The sequence below is a fragment of the Schistocerca gregaria genome, chromosome 2, assembly GCF_023897955.1.
Source record: "Schistocerca gregaria isolate iqSchGreg1 chromosome 2, iqSchGreg1.2, whole genome shotgun sequence".
Taxonomy (NCBI): domain Eukaryota; kingdom Metazoa; phylum Arthropoda; class Insecta; order Orthoptera; family Acrididae; genus Schistocerca; species Schistocerca gregaria.
The window spans coordinates 328376766-328393988 of record NC_064921.1 but is presented as its reverse complement, the minus strand read 5'-3'; the positions used below and the strand labels follow the sequence as shown (position 1 = coordinate 328393988).

At 43.1% G+C, this 17223-nt stretch overlaps 1 protein-coding gene across 2 annotated transcripts in view; it reads right to left on the bottom strand.

Moving 5' to 3' along the window:
• LOC126336978 (ubiquitin-conjugating enzyme E2Q-like protein CG4502) overlaps window positions 1-17223 on the bottom strand; it is a 630639-nt gene that overhangs the window by 49092 nt on the left and 564324 nt on the right. For both annotated transcript variants that reach the window (XM_050001211.1, XM_050001212.1), the window contains 2 exons: window positions 16269-16503; window positions 3413-3799 (listed from right to left, as the gene is read on the bottom strand). In XM_050001211.1, coding sequence (XP_049857168.1) covers window positions 3413-3799; window positions 16269-16503 — 622 coding nt within the window. The remainder of the gene's footprint in view (window positions 1-3412; window positions 3800-16268; window positions 16504-17223) is intronic.

The window sequence follows — 17223 nt, the reverse complement described above, 5'->3', positions numbered from 1 at the left end:
GTACGCTGGCGAGAGCAACATGCGCTACCACTAGGGTTCCAAAACGCCGCACATAGAATCGGGATTTTTTTTTCTGGGCTCGTAGCTCAGACTTTGTTAGCTATTGGTGATAGTAAGGTAGAGTGTTTTGGATAGTCCTTGGGATACGGATTATTTGTATACCAAGCAGAACAGGGTCAAAGTTTGAGAATTACAAACTTCCTCCACTTAGGAAAATGGAGCAATCGGTTGGTTCTTTTTGAATTACATATAGTCTACGGTGCGCCTTACGGGGAGTTGTGGAGACACCATTTAGTTCCTCGCCAATTTCTGAGAAAATCCGAAAAAAGCGTTTTCACGGCTTTTCACCCTCAGCAGTGGATATCTAAATAACTAACAGCAGTAAACAGATCAGATTTTTATGGTATATTTTCCAGAAAGATATCTAGAAGTGCCCTCTTTCCATTTAAAAAAATATTTATCCGTCATCGAGAAACACCCCATAAATGTGGATTTTCTGTATCAAAACCGAGCCGCGGATTCCAAGACGACTATGGACAGCAAATGGCTATAATTTTAACAATATATTCCTAAGATCCTGATCTCGAAAACCTTGAAAATTTTCTTCATATTTTTATCCGTTTTCGAGATACAAAGGTTCAAAATTACCCTACTTGTAAACGTAAAATACGCACGTAGAACCCAGTGTTAGGCGCAAACGTATTTATAAAGTGACGTAGCACGGAGAAATATGCTGTAAAGTGTGTCAGTCATGAACACAAGGGTGCTAGGAATCTAATATTGTAGTACTGAAGCTCATACAGAATTTTTGTGCACGTAATTGCCGGTCTGAGCCGCAAAATTAGTTTCGCGTTATTTAAATTTCACCTAAGAAAACAGCAAAGTTTTCTGACATACGAAGTTCTTTTCCTACGAGTGATATGCCCTGTGCTAGCAGTGAAAGGAAGGGAGAAAAATGCTCCTATCGGTGCACAAAGAAGGCGAATATGTTCCTATTTAAAAGACTCTGAGTGAAAAGTGGGGCACGAGCTGCCTCATTCTGCTATCCTCAGCACCTTCAAAAATTTTCCCAAAAATTTTGGTATGCGACTATTAGCGCTCTTTGTGCTGAGAGAGAAGGAGGCAACGGCTGTGGAAAAGCGACGTAAATGTAATAAATGCTGGAAGACAGTAGACAGTGGTTGTGGTGTAGAAAGAGTTAAGGAGACACAGTGGAAGTATAAGAGAAAGGAGGAACGCAGTGGAGGTGGAGCATAGTTGACAGTGACAGAACAATGATAGGAAAAGAGTGAAGGGGATGGTGCAAGTGGGCGAGGAATAAAGAGAAGGAGAAAGTGGAAGTGGGTGAGAGCCAGTGATAATGAGAGACAATAGTCCATGGCAATGACAACGAGGAAGAGAGAGGTAGTGACAGTGAGAAGATACAGCAGCAGTGGGAATGAACGAAAGAGATAGTAGCAGTAAGAGAGAGCCTGAGGGAGAGAGCGACAGAGAGAGGAGACAGTAGCACTCGGATACAACGAAGGAGACTGCTGCTGTGTGACAGAAGATAGTGACAGTTAGAGAGACACAAGGAGATAATGACAATGAGTTGGACTGAATGAGTGAATGAGTATGGTCGAGTAGCAGTGATAGGTATGAGCAGTTTACGGTAATAGAGTAGTGTGTGTGAGTGACTTATAATTAGAGGATCTTGTGGGAGTGGAGGGTATGTCGCGTGTTAAAAAGAGTGCGAATATTTTTGCGAGAATTTATAAAGGATCTGAAGAAGGTAGAATGAGGCAGCTGGTATCCCACATTTAGACAGAGTATTTTAAACAGGAACACGTTCAGTTTTGTTTGTGCTCCTTTCCAATAGGTCGTTGCTTAACGAAATATGTCTTCTGTCGGCTCCACCAGCAAATATTTCAGTTTGGGAAATGAATTTTTGCGCGTCCGGTATATGTGTGATATATACACTAGATATATACACTAGATATGACATGTGATTACATTTTCACGCAATTTGGGTGCATAGATCCTGAGTAATCAGTACCCAGAACAACCACTTTGGCCGTAATAAGGGCCTTGATACGCCTGGGCATTGAGTCAAACAGAGCTTGGATGGCATATACAGGTACAGCTGCCCACGCAGCTTCAACACGATACCACAGTTCATCACGAGTAGTGACTGGCGTATTGTAACGAGCCGATTTCTCGGGCACCATTGACCAGACGTTTTCAATTGGTGAGAGATCTGGAGAATGTGCTGGCCAGGGCTGCAGTCGAACATTTTCTGTTTCCAGAAAGGCCCGTACAGGACCTGCAACACGCGGTCGTGCATTATCCTGCAGAAATGTAGGGTTTCGCAGAGATCGAATGAAGGGTAGAGCCACGGGTCGTAACACATCTGAAATGTAACGTCCACTGTTCAAAGTGCCGTCAGTGCGAACAAGAGGTGACCGAGACGTGTAACCAATATCACCCCATACTATTCCGCCGGGTGATCGCCAGTATGGTTATGACGAATACACGCTTCCAATGTGCGTTCACCGCGATGTCGCCAAACACGGATGCGACCATCATGATGCTGTAAACAGAACATGGATTCATCCGAAAAAATGACGTTTTGCTATTCGTGCACCCACGTTCATCGATGAGTACACCATCGCAGGCGCTCCTGTCTGTGATGCAGCGTCAAGGGTAACCGCAGCTATGGTCTCCGAGCTGATAGTCCATGCTGCTGCGAACGTCGTCGAACTGTTCGTGCAGATGGTTGTTGTCTTGCAACCTTCCCCATCTGTTGACTCAGGGATCGAGACGTGACTGCACAATGCGTTACTGCCATGCGGATAAGATGCCTGTTATCTCGACTGCTAGTGATACGAGGCCGACTGGATCCAGGACGGCGTTCCGTATTACCCTCCTGAACCCACCGATTCCATATTCTGCTAACTGTCATCGGATCTCGACCAACACGAGAAGCAATGACGCGATCGATGAACCGCAATCGCGATAGGCTACAATCCAACCTTTATCAAAGTCGGAAACGTGATGGTACGCATTTCTGCTCCTTACACGAGGCATCACAACAACGTTTCACCAGGCGACGCCAGTCAGCTGCTGTTTGTGTATGAGAAATCGGTTGGAAACTTTCCTTATGTCAGCACGTTGTAGGTGTCGCCACCGGCGCCATCCTGGTGTGAATGCTTTGAAAAGCTAATCATTTGCATATCGCAGCATCATCTTCCTGTCGGTTAAATTTCGCGTCTGCAGCACCTCATCTTCGTGGTGTAACAATTTCAATGGCCAGTAGTGTATTTGGCACATGCGTATGCGGATTAAGATGCGGCCAAAAGGCTAGTTTTGAGTATGCTATAAGCGTAGTGTTTTCCTATGTAGAATGATTAGCGAAGAAGAGGAGGAGACGCACCTGGCCCTTCACTATGCTGGCGGCGAACTGCATGACGACGGCTTCGACGGTGTAGGCGGACGCCCAGCCGCGCGGCGTGAGCAGCTCCATGCAGATGGCGCCGCCCTCCATGACGAAGCCCTTCTCGATGCGCGGCGAGATGACGCGCATGAAGGGCGGCGCGAACGGGAAGTTGTCGGGGAAGGCGAGGTGCAGCAGGATGCAGGGCACGCCCAGCTCGCGCATGTCGCCCGCCAGCTCGCTCTCCGCGTCCACGCGGAACAGCCGCACGTGCCACTCGAACAGGTTGTCGTTGACCAGCTCCACCGTGAAGACCGGGTCGTGCCGCTGCTGCGCCTGCAGCCGCTGGATCTCTCGTAGCTCCTTCATCAGCCGCCGCGCGCGCACCTGTCGGCAGCGCAGACAACGGGCTACCACGCGGCTCTATCTTGGGTCCAGTGTTCTTCTTTATTTTGTACACTGATTTTGTTGTATTCAGAGTGAACCAATATAAAATGGTACTAATAATCTTACTCAAAGCACATGAATGAAATGGTTGAAAATATCAACTGCGGTTCAAGCAATGAAATTAATGGAAAACTTGATGATAAAATGCGTCTACTGTTTTCATGTCATTCTCAGTATGCCAACGTACATTAAGAAGTCACAGCTGCATTGTCGCGTCTTTTGTTGTTACATAACGTCTTTCATAACAAAGTCATCTTGTGGGTAGCTAGATAACTCTCCAACGAGTTACCCCCTGTCTGCCACACGCCCAAACACACTGTCAGTGGCTCAAAAAGAAGTTCAAATTTTTCATAGTAACATTAAATGTCTGATACGTATTAAACAAGTTTTAAATCCAAACTAAAATCATTTCTTCTGGACAACGCCATCCAACCCATATTCTAATTATTATTTAAAAACTGGTCACCTGTAAAAAAAAAAAATAAAAAAAAAAACTAATTTTAAGTTTAGCTGCTCGAGTAGGTCTCAAAAATAATATGGGTATTGATGAATGATTTGAGGAAATCAGCCAACCATTTGCAGGTATAAAGATTTATTAGCAGCCCTTGACCATGACTTGAACAATTGTAAAATTGCTTTCTTCAGAAGTATATGGACCTATTGATGAAGTTTTTCACATTATAATTAAAAAGAAATACCAAGTGTAAAGGTTGTACAAAACCACTGGATATAAATATAATAAGAAAAAAATTACTTTCAAATAAAATCACATATACCCGGTGACAAATTCCAGAGAAAAGAAGCTCACACCAAGTAACGTGGTATATACGACCATCAGAAAAATCAAATAAAATCCATTAAAAACATTCCCTTTGGAGTTGGGATAGTGTTAAAATTATGCCAGTAAGTCAAATCCATTTTTATGTTTCTCGTTTTTTCTACTACGACAAATCCTTGGAACGTATCGTGAGTGTGTTTGAGTCTTGCTTACATTATGAACCGCAACGTCAGAACTGCCTCTCTGGCGCTTTTATCTTTCTTAAAGCCAAACGAAGCGTCATCTAACAGATCCTCAATTTTCTTGTCCCTTTCTTCTGTGTATTATTTTCGTCAGCAACTTCCATGCATAAGCTCTCACGCATCAAGTGTCAAGCTGACTGTGCGATAATTCACGCACTTGTCGGCTCTTGCTATCTTCGGAATTGTGTGGATGCTGTTTTTGTAAAGTCTGATGGTATGTCGCCAGTCTCGTACATTCTACACAACAACGTGAATAATCGTTTTGTTGCCACTTACCCCAACGATGTTTGAAATTCCAGTGGAATGTTATCTACTCATTTTTCTTTTAAATTCTGATTCTAATACTAGATCCCCTAATTTTTCCTTATTTACTTCTGTTTGTTCTTCTGTCACGTCATCAGGCAAGTCCTCCCCCACATAGACACCTTCAATGTACTCTTATACATATCATGTAAATTCACTTGTTTCACGTCACTTCTATAAAAAAACTAGTTCAAATACCTTACCTAACTGAGAAAGACTGGATGATGATGTAGTGGCTTCTAAATGTCCATTGGAATGGTAAAAATTCCATAAAGAATGTTGTTGTATATTTTTTAGCTATTCAATTATTTTCATTGTGTCGGTATCCAAAGAACAGCCACTACGTCTGCCTCGAACTAATTAATCTTTTTGTGTCCATACGGCTGCAAAGTTGGGACGTCTATGGTGAAATATTTTGTTATGGAGAAAGAGGCATACACTGTGACTACTTTTCTTTCGCTCATCGGCGTATATAGTTTACATTTATTTGCTGTCTGTTTGGAACCAATTACTGCTTCATCTTAGGGCACTTCATCACTGTGATTAATGTAATACACCAGACAGAACCACAGACATAACCTTCTTCTTCTTCCTCTAGTGTGCTAACTGTAAATCTTACAGTTACCAGACCACAGTTTGCAATGGTACATTAACACAGTATATCTGTCGTGGTAAATCACATACATCACAGTGCATAAATTCCCGTAAGGTGAATCAGTAGTTGCTTCGAAATAGGCGCCAAAAAGATTAAAGTAATGAGAGAATAAGCATCATTCTCCCCGACAAATCGAAACCATGTTGAATTTCTAAGGGAATAAATACATACTGTTCAACAAATATCACACAATCCTACACTCTAAAAGTATAGTAATCTGTTTAAACAGTAAAATTCAAGAAATAGGTAGTTTTATGGCGTTGAAACTATAAATAGACGACAGCTTGAGTTGGAAAACCGAATTATTCAGTTAAAGAAGTTTCCTATTTCAGATTTATTAGCATTATTACATGACTAGAGCTATACGTGAGTTTCAGATGAAGGTAATTATTTAGTCATCATATTTACGCTGTGTAATGAGTTAAGGAACAATTTTTTTTAGAAGAAACTTCGCAAAAAAAGGGAATTTGCATCGTGTGAAAATGTAACTACGAAGAGAAATAGGTGACTATACGCCCAGAATTGCTGTTTGGGGCAGTCACACTGTGGATGGCGTTAGTTTTGCCGTAATTGTGTTATACCTATATTAAGTAGCAAGCACTAGAGCGATGGTGCTCCATTCTGACAAACAGTAGCAAGGACTAGAGCGATGGTGCTCCATTCTGACAAACTTTCTCATTCACTCTCTAACCTTTCTCTTTCTGCCGCCTATGCCCTCCTTTCCTCCCTTCCTATCATGTGTGTGTACATCTATAAAAGGATTCATGCGGAAGGGATGAGGCAGCATAGAGCATGTTTTGTAATATTAAGTATTCAGGGACGACGTCCTTACCAGCCTTTGCTGGTGTCCTTGCCAGTGATGTTGATTCTGTGTAGAATTTTGGCAGCAGAACTTGACTCTGAGTCGTCTATATAAAACTCAAACCTCCTCCTCCCGTACAACTTTGGAGGACACGGTATAAATGGCGCAGAACGGCTGATTTATGGCGGGTGTAAAAGAAAGGAAGGCGGCCGTATTCCAGGAGAACTGCCGTGGTCGATGGGAGGCCACACGAACGCCAGCCTCTTTCGCGTGATCGAGCATTTCGCCCTGGCGGCTCTGCAGCCTATTTCCGTCTCCGCTTGCTAGGAGCTCCATTTACCATTGAAGGCGTATTTCTTATAGATGGAGCAACATGTGGCTCGGTGATTTATGGTGGAAACTGAGGTTAGCAAAGCACGTAACATTGAAAGTAGTTTACTTAACGGACGACTGGTTCCTCATAACTTCGATTCTTCTCCATTTTTGCGAAGTTACTGGCGAAACTACCACTGTAGCGCACGAGGAATTCCGCACTTGTTTTTGCTCGGCTAGTTTCGGCTGAAAAGAAGCGGAATTTGTCGTGGGGCATCGTGGAACGTTCTCGCTTCAGCTCCAGCTCTAAATCTACATCTACATCTACGTGATTACTCTGCTATTGACAATAAAGTGCCTGGCAGAGGGTTCAATGAACCACCTTCATGCTGTCTCTCTACCGTTACACTCTCGAATGGCACGCGGGAAAAACGAGCTCTAAAATTTTTCTGTGCGAGCCCAGATTTCTCTTCTTTGTCGTGGTGATCAGTTCTCCCTACGTAGGTGGGTGCCAACAGAATGTTTTCGCAATCGGAAAAGAAAACTGTTAATTGAAATTTCATGAGAAGATCCCGTCGCAACGAAAAACGCCTTTGTTTTAATGATTGCCACTCCAATTCACGCATCATGTCTGTGACACTATCTCCACTATTACGCGATAATACAAAACGAGCTGCCCTTCTTTGTACTTTTTCGATGTCATCCGTTAGTTCCACTTGATGCGGATCCCACACCGCACAGCAATACTCTCCAGAATAGGGCGGACAAGCGTAGTGTAAGCAGTCTCTTTAGTAGACCTGTTGCACCTTCTAAGTGTTTTGCCAATGAATCGCAGTCTTTGGTTTGCTCTACCCACGATATTATCGATGTGATCGTTCCAATTTAGGTTATTTGTAGTTGTAATCCCTAAGTATTTAGATGAATTTACAGCCTTCAGATTTGTGTGACTTATCGCTTAATCGAAATTTAGTGATTTCTTTTAGTACTCATGTGAAGTTATTCACACTTTTCTTTATTCAGGGTCAATTGCCACTTTTCGCACCATACAGATATCTTATCTAAATCATTTTGCCCGTTGTTTTGATCATCTGATGACTTTACTAGACAGTAAATGACAGCATCATCTGCAACGAATCTACGAAGGCTACTCAGATTGTCTCCTATGTCGAAAATACAGATCAGGAACAATAGAGGGCCTATAACACTTCCATGGGGAACGCCGGATATTACTTTTGTTTTAATCGATAACTTTTCGTCTATTACTACGAACTGTGACCTTTCTGACAGGAAATCACGAATCGAGTGGCATAACTGAGGCGGTACTCCGTAGGCACGCAGTTTGGTTAGAAGACGCTTGTGAGGAACGGTGTCGAAAGCCTTCTGGAAATCTAAAAATATGGAATCAATTTGACATCCCCTGGCGATAGCACTTATTACTTCATGAGTATAAAGAGCTAATTGTATTTCACAACAACGATATTTTCTGAATCCATGCTGACTATATGTCAAAAAATCGTTTTCTTCGGTGTAATTCATAATGTTCGAATACAGTGTATGTTCCAAAACTCTACTGCAAATCGACGTTAGTGATATAGGCCTGCAATTCAGCGGATTACTCCTACTTCCCTTTTTGGATATTGGTGTGACTTGAGCAATTTTCCAGTCTTTAGGTACATATCTTTCTGTGAGCGAGTGGTTGTTTGTATATAATTGCTAAATATGGAGCTATTTTATCAGCATACTCTGAGAGGAACCTGTCTGGTGTACAGTCTGGACCGGAGGCCTTGCCTTTATTAAGTGATTTAAGCTGCTTTGTTACACCGAGGATATATACTTCTGTGTTTCTCATCTTGGAAGCTGTTCTTGACTGGAATTGAGGAATACATACTTCGTCTTCTTTGGTGAAGGAGTTTCGGAAAACCGTGATTAATAACTCTGCTTTAGTGGCACTGTCATCAGTGACTTAACCGTTGTTATCGCGCAGTGAAGGTGTTGATTGCGTCTTGCCACTGGTGTGCCTTATGTATGACCAGAATCTCTTTGGGTTTTCTGCCAGGTTTCGAGACAGAATTTCGTTGTGGAAATTATTAAAAGCATCTCGCAATGAAGTACGTGTTATATTTAGAACTTCTGTAAAACTTTGCCAATCTTGGGGATTTTGCGTTCTTTTAAATTTGGCATGCCGTTCGTCCGTCGGGGAGGATTCTTTGAATGGATAATTTGGAGGAGCCCAACCGTGTAAACCTGATATCCAGGTGAGACAAAATAAGAGAGAGAAAATGTTAATGTTAGTATCCTGTCAACACAGAGGTCATCATCGGAGGAGCAGTTTCTTAGTTAGAAAACTATAATTTATGAAAACCGTGAATAACCCAAAAATTATGAACACCCCCATCTCCAGAATACGCTTCCAACGTTTTCTACACTGCATGACCCCCTCACTCCATCGCTAGTACTAGTTCTGGTCCCGTACGTATTAAATCGGACTTACAGCAAGGTCTCGACACTAAACCTCGCACCTATGAGCAACAGTTAAGGAACATTGTTCCTTCCAAAATTAATATACTCTAATCAGTCAGGCACCTCAGAAAATTGTCAAAGAATATAAGTTCGTTCCATTTGTTGGACAATGTCTGCTACCCTGTTGGAAGCTTTTTGTCTCGACGGCACCTCATTGATTTGAGTGTCAGTGTCACCGTTTATGTGTTCAATGCGTTGTCTAGATGGTCTGCCCAGACTGTGAGAACCCCGTTCAGTTCATTATGCTGCAGAAGGACTGGAGTGGCCACTCGTAATCGAACACTGTCCTCCTGACTGTGTCTCAGTGCTCTGAGGACCGATAAGGAGATGCCCACTGACTCGTCGGGTAGTTCCTGAATGAAGTATCCCACATACTCTGACAAAAAGAAAAGGTCAAGCACCCATAGGGTGAGGAAGGAAAGAAATGAAATTTCGTTTGTTGACAGGTTATATGATATTATTTTAGTTATTACAATATCAAGTCAAATTTACAAATTACTTGGTAGTAAGAGCCTACTTGTCAGTATGGTTTGCATCCCCTCTAGCTTGGATGTGTACACTGATTCTGCTGGGGTGCACGTCATAATGTAAACCACACGTGACTTATATTCAAAGAAACAGTATCAACAAAATTTAAAAGATTATACCAACTGTATTAATAACAGGCAGAACTGGTCCCTCACGGTACACAAAACAGACCAGAAGATTGTTGGAGAAGCAACGAAACAAGCATTTCAAATTTAACAGAACACAAACTCCTCACCAGTGGCGAAGTCTTACCGGAGCTCAAAATTTAGCCTATTTCAGTGCGAAATGGTTTTAATAGATTCCAAAACGAAACTGTCTTTCGGAATCTGACTGAAAATCCAAAGAGATTGTGGTCTTATCTAACGTACACCAGCGCAGCGCTAAAACAAAATCACTTTCTTCACTGCGTAGTAACAATGGTAATGTTACCTGTGAAAGTGCCACTACATACGGTTCCCGAAACTTTATCACCAAAGGAGACGAAGTAAAAGTTCCAGAATTCGAATCAAGAACTCATGCAAACAAGAGTAACTTACAAGTATATAACATGGAGTAGCGAAGCAACTCAAATCACTTAATAAACGAAAGTCTTCCGATCCAGACTGTATACCAATTAGATTCGATTCAGTGTATGCTGCTATAATAGTTCCGTACTTAACAATGGCATGCAACTGTTCGCTCAACGGAAATAAACACTGGAAATTTGCGCAGGTCACACTAATCCTCAAGAAATGAAATAGAAGTAATCCGCTGTATTACAGACCCATATAAATGACGTTAATATTAGCAAGATTTTGGAACTTATACTGTGATCCAGCATTATGAATTATCCCTAAGAAAACGATCTGTTGAGACATAGTGACATAGTCAGCGCGTATTCAGAAAATGTCGTTCTTGTGAAACACAACTAGAAATCATGTATCAAGTATCAACAGGGATCTCGAATTGATTACACATTCCTAGATTTGGCTCCGTTCCTCACAAGTGGCTTCTAATTAAATTGTGTGCCAGTGGAGTACCGTCTCATTTGTGCGACTGGATTCATGATATACTGCCATAAAGGTCACAGTTCGTAGTAATTTACGGAAAATCATCGAGCAAAACAGAAGTAATATTTGACGTTGCCCATGGAAGTGTTATAGGCTCTCTGCAGTTCCTAATCTATATACATGACTTAGCAGACAATCTGAGCAGCCATCTTAGATTGTTTGCAGATGAGGTTCTCATTTACCGTCTTGTGGCGTCAGCAGAAAATGAAAACCGATTGCAAAATGATTTAGACAATATATCTGTGTGGATCAGATGGAATTATGTAATTACGTTTTCCTGGAGGCATACTGAGTCTCAACTTTACTTTAGGTAAAGATAGAAGCTGAAGCAATGAATCAAAATTTGTGACATAACTCGGGTGTTCTGCTTACTAAGCAGACCCAGTACACCGTATTTCATCTTTTTTTTTTTTTTTTTTTTTTTTTTTTTTAACACGGCTATGTCAAGGATTATTTTCATTTCATTTGTTCCTCGTTGTTCTTGTTATGTGATCTGGGCGGACGTCACACGACACCCCTTCAAGTTCGTCGTTGAATAGTCCACTCAGTTTCTCTTTATTACAGAAGTCAGCCTGCCCTCTGACCAGACACGCTGAGGTACAGTGCTTGCACCCTGGAATTGAGCTTGACACAGCTGCACGGAGTACCCTAACACAAACTTTATTTCACAGCTCAGCCCACCTGCCTAGCAAGGAGGAGACCTGAGTTGAGGTCCCAGCCTTGACACAAATTTTGATTCCATTACTTCAACTTCTATCCTTATCGAATATATCTGTGCGGTATGAAAAGTATAAAAACTGTGATATTATCCACATGAATACTAAGAGGAATCCGTTAAATTTCGGTTACACGATAAATCACGCTAATTTGAAGGCTGCCATTTCAATAAAATACTTAGGGATAAACAGTTAAGAACAACTTAAATGCCAACGGTCACATAAATAACGTTGTGAGCAAGATGAATCAAATACAAATACTGCGTTTTATTGGTAGGAAACTTCGAAGATGCAACGTATCTACTAAATCAACGGCCAACATTACGACTGTCCGTCCTCTGCTATAGTGTTGCTGTGCAGTATGGGATTCTTTCGAGACAGGACTCACGGAGGACATAGAAAAAGTTTAAAGTTAGGCAGCTCGCTTTGTATTACCGTGAAATAGGGGAGAGAGTGCCACGGATATGATAAGAGATTGGAGGTGGCAATCATTTAAACAAAGAAGCAATTTTCGCTGCGGCAAGATCTTTTCACGAAATTTTAACCTCCGACATTCTACACCACTGCGAAAATATTTTTTTGGCGCCCACTTACATAGGGAGAAATCATCATCGCAATGAAATAAGAGGCGGTAGAGAAATAGGATGAAAGTGGTTCGATGAATATTCTGCCAGACACTTATGTGTGAATCGCAGAGTAGTCGTGTAGATGTAAATTTAAGTCCTACCACCTAGCCCAATACAAAGCGGCATTCAATTGCCCTGTAACCATCCATTCGTGTTCCTTATATTTCCGTCACTCTGCCTCGTTTCATTTAGAAATACAATGGATGTGACTCTGTCAAGCAGCTCTTCACTAGTACTGTATTTGAACGTCACAGTGTTGTGTTTCCTACACATGTGTAGTTGGTTCAAGTGGCTCTGAGCACTATGGGACTTAACATCTGAGGTCATCAGTCCCCTAGAACTTAGAACTACTTAAACCTAAATAAACTAAGGACATCACACACATCCATGCCCGAGGCAGGATTCGAACCTGCGACAGTAGCAGTTGCGCGGTTCTGGACTGAAGCGCCTAGAACCTCTCGGTCACCGCAACATGTGTTGTAATTAAGATTTTTTTGTTTTCACATTTAGCGCATTCTGAAATTCATCAAACCGTACAATAAATCTGTCCCAGTCATCATTTATCTCCATACAGCCACTTACCAACGACATCTTTCCGTACTCTACAGCATCGTCAGCAAATATCCGTCGATTGCTGCTCACGCTATGCGACAGATCTCTTACGTATACAGGGTCTAATGGGTACAAATGCAAATATTTTTATAGTGGTACCTTAATGTATACACGTATCAGTCGGCTGGTTGTTTTTTTTCTAGCCGGCCGCTGTGGCCGAGCGGTTCTAGGCGCTTCAGTCCGGAACCGCGCCGAAGCTGCGGTCGCAGGTTCGAATCCTGCCTCGGGCATGGATGTGTGTGATGTTCTTAGGTTAGTCAGGTTTAAGTAGTTCTAAGTTCTAGCGGACTGATGACCTCAAATAAGTCGCATAGTGCTCGGAGCCATTTGAACCATTTTTTTTCCTCTACGTCGAACAGTCTTCCCACAAACACGTCACAAACTTTACGACCCGATGTTTTCTTTCTTTCGTACTACACCACTAAGTGAAGGACGTCTGTCAGCATAGACTAATTGTTTTGCGTCCGCGCATCCACATTTTAACACCTGACCTGCTGTTCAGGGGAAAATTAGCATTAATGGTTTGCTCTTCTCACATGTACTTGGAGGTATTAACTAACCTAATAAGATACGACTTGTAATGGCTATAACTATTAGTCTTCAAATGACGTAAATACTGATGTAATGTTTTTCACCACACTGTCTTCAGTCACCAATAGAAACATCTGTACTTAAGCCCGTTATACTTTGTATAGAGAACAAGAGCGGAACTTTCACAACTTTCTGGGGCACTCATGATGATATCCTAGTCCAGGACAAGGTACTGGGTCGTATCACTTAAAACGTAATCTTGGAAACTGTCTCCTATGTCCTAACCTTTGCTTGCAGTTTGCATTGTGTCACTGTGACGAACTTCGAGCGGAAATTTTGGAATATCGTATTTGCCTGTTGCTCGTCATCCATGTCTTGCAAGATACCACCCGAGAAAAGGACAACTGATGGTGTTGTATGCTGCGTGGCACGTATCGACGTCCATGTCCGTGTCGCCTCACATCTTTACATTTAAATACAGGCCGCTGTTTAGATGAATGTCCATTCACCGAAGGCTACAGGCGCACCATGTGTGTAGGGTGTACGAGGAGGAATGGTCAGTATTCCGGGATATGACTGGAATGATCATTCGATGCAAGAAAATCTAGTAAACATGGGCTCTAAAATGTATAACTTAAGGGCCATGAGCACAGAAAAAATGTTCGTAACTCTTAAGGTATGTGGTTCAAAAGAAAACGCGCAAATGACGACAAGCAAAGGCTCATAGAGACTCGTGCGTCTGTGGAAAGATCTATAAACGAAGCAGACAGTTACTACCTCCGTCATAGCTTAACAAACGATCAGGCAGAGAATCCGGGAAAATTCTGGTCCTTTGTATAATCGCCAAGTGGATCTAAGGCTTCCGTCCTATCACTTATTGACCAGTCTGGTGTGGCAATTGAAGATAGCAAAGTGAAAGCCGAAGTTTTAAATTTCGAATTTAAGAAATCATTCACGCAGGAGAGTTGTACAGACATACCGTCGTTTGACTATGAAACAGACTCCGATATGTACCACATACTATTAAGCATCCCTGGCACACAGAAACAATTTAAGGCGTTAAAACAAATAAGTCACTAGGTCTGGACGGAGACCCAATTCAATTTTTCAGAGTAGTCTTCGGCTATGGCCACTCATTTATCGCGAATCTCTCGCCCAGTACTAAATCGCGAGAAACTGGAAAAAGGCGCAGGTGGCTCCTGTTCGTAATAAGGACAAAGGAACGGACCTGAATAATTATAGACCAGTAACCCTAACATTCTCTGCCTCGTGATGACTGGGTGTTGTGTGATGTCCTTAGGTTAGTTAGGTTTAAGTAGTTCTAAGTTCTAGGGGACTGATGACAATAGCTGTTAAGCCCCATAGTGCTCAGAGCCATTTGAACCATTCGAACCCTAACATCAGTATGCTGTAGAATCCTTGAACATCTTCTCAGTTTGAATATAGTAAATTTTCTTGAGACCGAGAAGTTTACGTCTACGAATCAGAATGCTTTTAGAAAGCATCGCTCTTGCGAAACTCAGCTTGCCCTTCCCTCACATGATATACTACGAACTATCGAAGGAGGGCATCAGGCAGATTCCATATTTGTAGCTTTCCGCACAACGTTTGACACGGTGCCTCACTGCAGGCTGTTAAAGAAGGCACTAGCATATGGAGTACGTTCACAAATACATGAGTGGCTCTCAGACTTCTTAAGTTATGGACGGTGAGTGTTCATCAGACATAAGGGTATCGTCAGGAGTGACGCAGGGAAGTGTGATAGGACCGCTGTTGTTCTCTGTATACATAAATGAATTGGCGGACAGGGTGAGCAGCAGTCTGCTCTTGTTTGCCGATAATGCTGTGACGTAAGGTAAGATGTCGTAGGTGCTATAGGAGGATACAAGGTCACATAGAAAAAAATTCCAATTCGTCTGATGAATGGCAGCTTGCTTTAAATGTAGAAAAATGTAGATTAATGCGGAAGAGTAGGAAAAACAAACCGGTAATGTTCGGATACAGCAATAGCAGTGTCCTGCCTGACACAGTCAAGTCGTTCAAATCTCTGGACGTCTCTTTGCAGAGTGATATAGAATAGAACGAGCACATGAAGATCGTGATAGGAAAGACGAATGGTCGGCTTTGGTTTAATGGGAGAAATTCTAGGGAAGCGTGGTTCATCTGTAAAGAACATCGCACACAGTACGCTAGTGCGGCCTATTCTTGAGTACTACTTGAGTGTGTGGAAGACGTAGCAGGTGAGATTAAAGGGAGACATAGGAGCAATTCAGAGGTGGGGTGCTAGGTTTGTTACTGGTAGGTTCGAACACAACGCAGGTGTTACGGAGATGCTTTAGGGAATCCCTGGAGGGACGTCGACGTTCCTTTCGAGGAACACTATCGAGAAAATGTAGAGAACCGGCATTTGAAGCTGCCTGCAGAACAGTTCTACTGCCGCCAACATATACTGCACGTAAGGACCACTAAGATAAGATACCAGAAATTAGGGCTCATACGGAAGCATACAGACAGTTGTTTTTCCCTCGTACTCGTACTCGAGTGAAACAGGACAGTAAATGGCTAGTAGTGGTACGGGCTACCCTGCGCCATGCGATGTAAGGTGGATTGCAGAGTATCGCTGTAGATGTAGATTTCGCTTCGAATGATCTCTGCTGTCACATCCCTGTGAACTGACCATTCCTGGCGGGAAACCCTTTGTTCGCAGCGTTTCGCTGAGAGTCGCTGGCGCTTACCGTCTTGTGGGCTGCGATGGCGCCGGCCTGGGAGCCGCAGGCGCCCTTGTCGGCCGAGTGCCCCGCGGCGGCGGCTCCGGCGCCCGCCCCCGCAGCCGCGGCGGAGCTCTTCTTGGGCCGCAGCAGGCTCAGCGCCGACTTGCGCACCGGCGCCGCCGCCCCCGCCACTCCGCCCCCGCCTCTGGCCTCGGCGCTTTCCGCCGGCGTCACCGCGTCCCTGTGGTGGTAGCCGTGCCTGTCGACAAACGGAGCCAGTCATTAGCACCACCACTCGCGCATTTTCTGTTTTGTCAGTGCTCCACCTGTGTAAGTAACACTTCCACTACGTACATCACACAACGTCATTCCAAGCACTCATTTTACTTTATCATGTCTGCTGCTACCAATATGTGTTTATTTATATCCACAGGGAGTTTCAAAGGTTGAAATACGAAATGTGTGCGCGTTTTGTTACTACTTTGGGGTAACCTCTGGCACTGTGTCCAGTGGTAACGGGATGCTTTTCCTGTATTAACACTCTGCCGTCCGGCGACACTACACTGGTGTCGTGCGCGAAATAGCGGTCAACGGCCGGCGTCACCACAGTGGTGTCGTGGGTATGGTATCGCTCAGTGGCCGGCGTTGCCACAGTGGTGTCGTTCGCGTAGTATCGCACAGTGGCCGGCGACAGCACTTTAGTATCTTTTGCATTCTGTTGGTGTTTTGTTTAGGTAACAATAAGTTACACACGTCAACAAGTTTTTTTGTTTTTATACGTACTTGTGCCCTTTCCTCATGGCAGTCGAAAGAGACGATACGATTATTTACGATGAATGAGCGGAGCAAAACTTGGAGGTTGCCACTACATCGCGTATGTCTCATCATGATCCGGTTAACAGACTTTCCGGTCACGTAAAGCAACACCAACTAATAGGCCTACGTATTTCCGAAACGAATAAACGAAAACGAAGAAACT